We start from the raw sequence: 1,483 nt of genomic DNA, 5'->3' as shown, positions 1-1,483 counted from the left end.
ATATATATATATATATATATATATATATATATATATATATATACAAAATTAATAACATACCTAAATATCTTTTATCTTGATAAGTGGCACCAGTCCAGTCAGATACCTAATTACAATAAACAGACATAACATACAATAACTGAATATTAAACATATGTAGTATTAATAGTGAACAGATATCAGAGAGAGATAACAATATTTTATTGTATCAATGTAAAATAATATATTTTGATAGCACATTAGATGCACTACAATTTCAGCAACACATATCAAGGGAAATAAAGATTTTAGTGCATTGAAGACCCGGTGCGCGTACTCGCGCATCCGCGCTAACTAGTCGTGACTAGTCGATCCTACGACTACCTAGCGCGAACGCGCGTATGCAAATTAATGGATTAAAAAATCACGCGCGCATGCGTAAAACATGTATGAAGGGGTTTTTTTTTTCAACAAAGTAAATATTTTTTTTTGTTGAATCTTTCACCAAACAATAAAATAAAATGTTGAAGTTGACTTGACTTACTTGAATGTGAACCATTCTAAAAGGTGCTTCAGAATGTTTTCAAAACATTCATTTCCAGTTATTCCATATTGTTCTCGCCAGAGAAATTCGTCTAGATAATTTGCATACGCGCACTCGCGCTAGGTAGTCGTAGGACTAACTTGCGCGGATGCGCGAGGGCACGATCCGCGCTATAGTCGTGACTAGTCGATCCTACATCGACTATCTAGCGCGAATGCGCAAAACATGTGAGGGTTTTTTTAAAACAAAGTAAATAATTTTTTTGTTGAATCACATCTATTTCAGTAATCCCATTGTATGCACTCCAACAATCAGAAAATATAGTCGTGGTCGAAGAGTTTCAGAAGAACGGTCAGGTACAAAGACTAAAAACCTATTTTTATCCTCTCTATCCCATCCTCCGTTGTATTTGCGCTTGCACATCACAGTTTCATCTATTTCTACCAATTCGGTAGGGGTTACGCAAAAGATAATTACTTGTAATGTCCCTCATATACTGATACCATTGAACAACAGTAGATTTTGAAAGACCGACTTTTTAATGGACTCTTAACCAAAAACAGGTAGTGTATAATTTATTTACTTTGTTTAGAAAAAACCCTCATTCATGTTTTGCGCATGACGCACACTCGCGCTAGGTAGTCGTATGATCGACTAGTCACGACTCGCTAGCGCGGATGCACGATTGCGCGCATCGGGACCACTCTTCTTGAATAGTACCCCCACCTTTTCGACAGCGGAAATTCCGAAATTGCAAAAAAAAAAAAAAAATCGGCATTTCAGAACACTTTCTTCAGACTATCTATGCCACCGAATACCCTTAGTCCCTTTGCTTCTTTTACTACTTATCTCCCACTAAATTTTTATATAACTGTATATATATAAGCAATGTTAATTCTCTAAATGAGGTATTAACAGTAACTGCACTTAAATGTGGCTGACCCCTAGGGGTGGATGTTA

General features: G+C 36.2%; 1 protein-coding gene across 2 annotated transcripts in view; it reads right to left on the bottom strand.

Annotated features, from left to right (window-relative positions):
* The window catches only part of LOC106867427 (eukaryotic translation initiation factor 3 subunit D), a 34,515-nt gene that overhangs the window by 30,996 nt on the left and 2,036 nt on the right, over positions 1-1,483 (bottom strand). For both annotated transcript variants that reach the window (XM_014912301.2, XM_014912302.2), the window contains exon 2: positions 61-106. In XM_014912301.2, coding sequence (XP_014767787.1) covers positions 61-106 — 46 coding nt within the window. The remainder of the gene's footprint in view (positions 1-60; positions 107-1,483) is intronic.

The sequence above is a fragment of the Octopus bimaculoides genome, chromosome 8 (assembly GCF_001194135.2).
Source record: "Octopus bimaculoides isolate UCB-OBI-ISO-001 chromosome 8, ASM119413v2, whole genome shotgun sequence".
NCBI lineage: Eukaryota > Metazoa > Mollusca > Cephalopoda > Octopoda > Octopodidae > Octopus > Octopus bimaculoides.
This window is presented reverse-complemented; position numbering and strand designations above follow the sequence as displayed.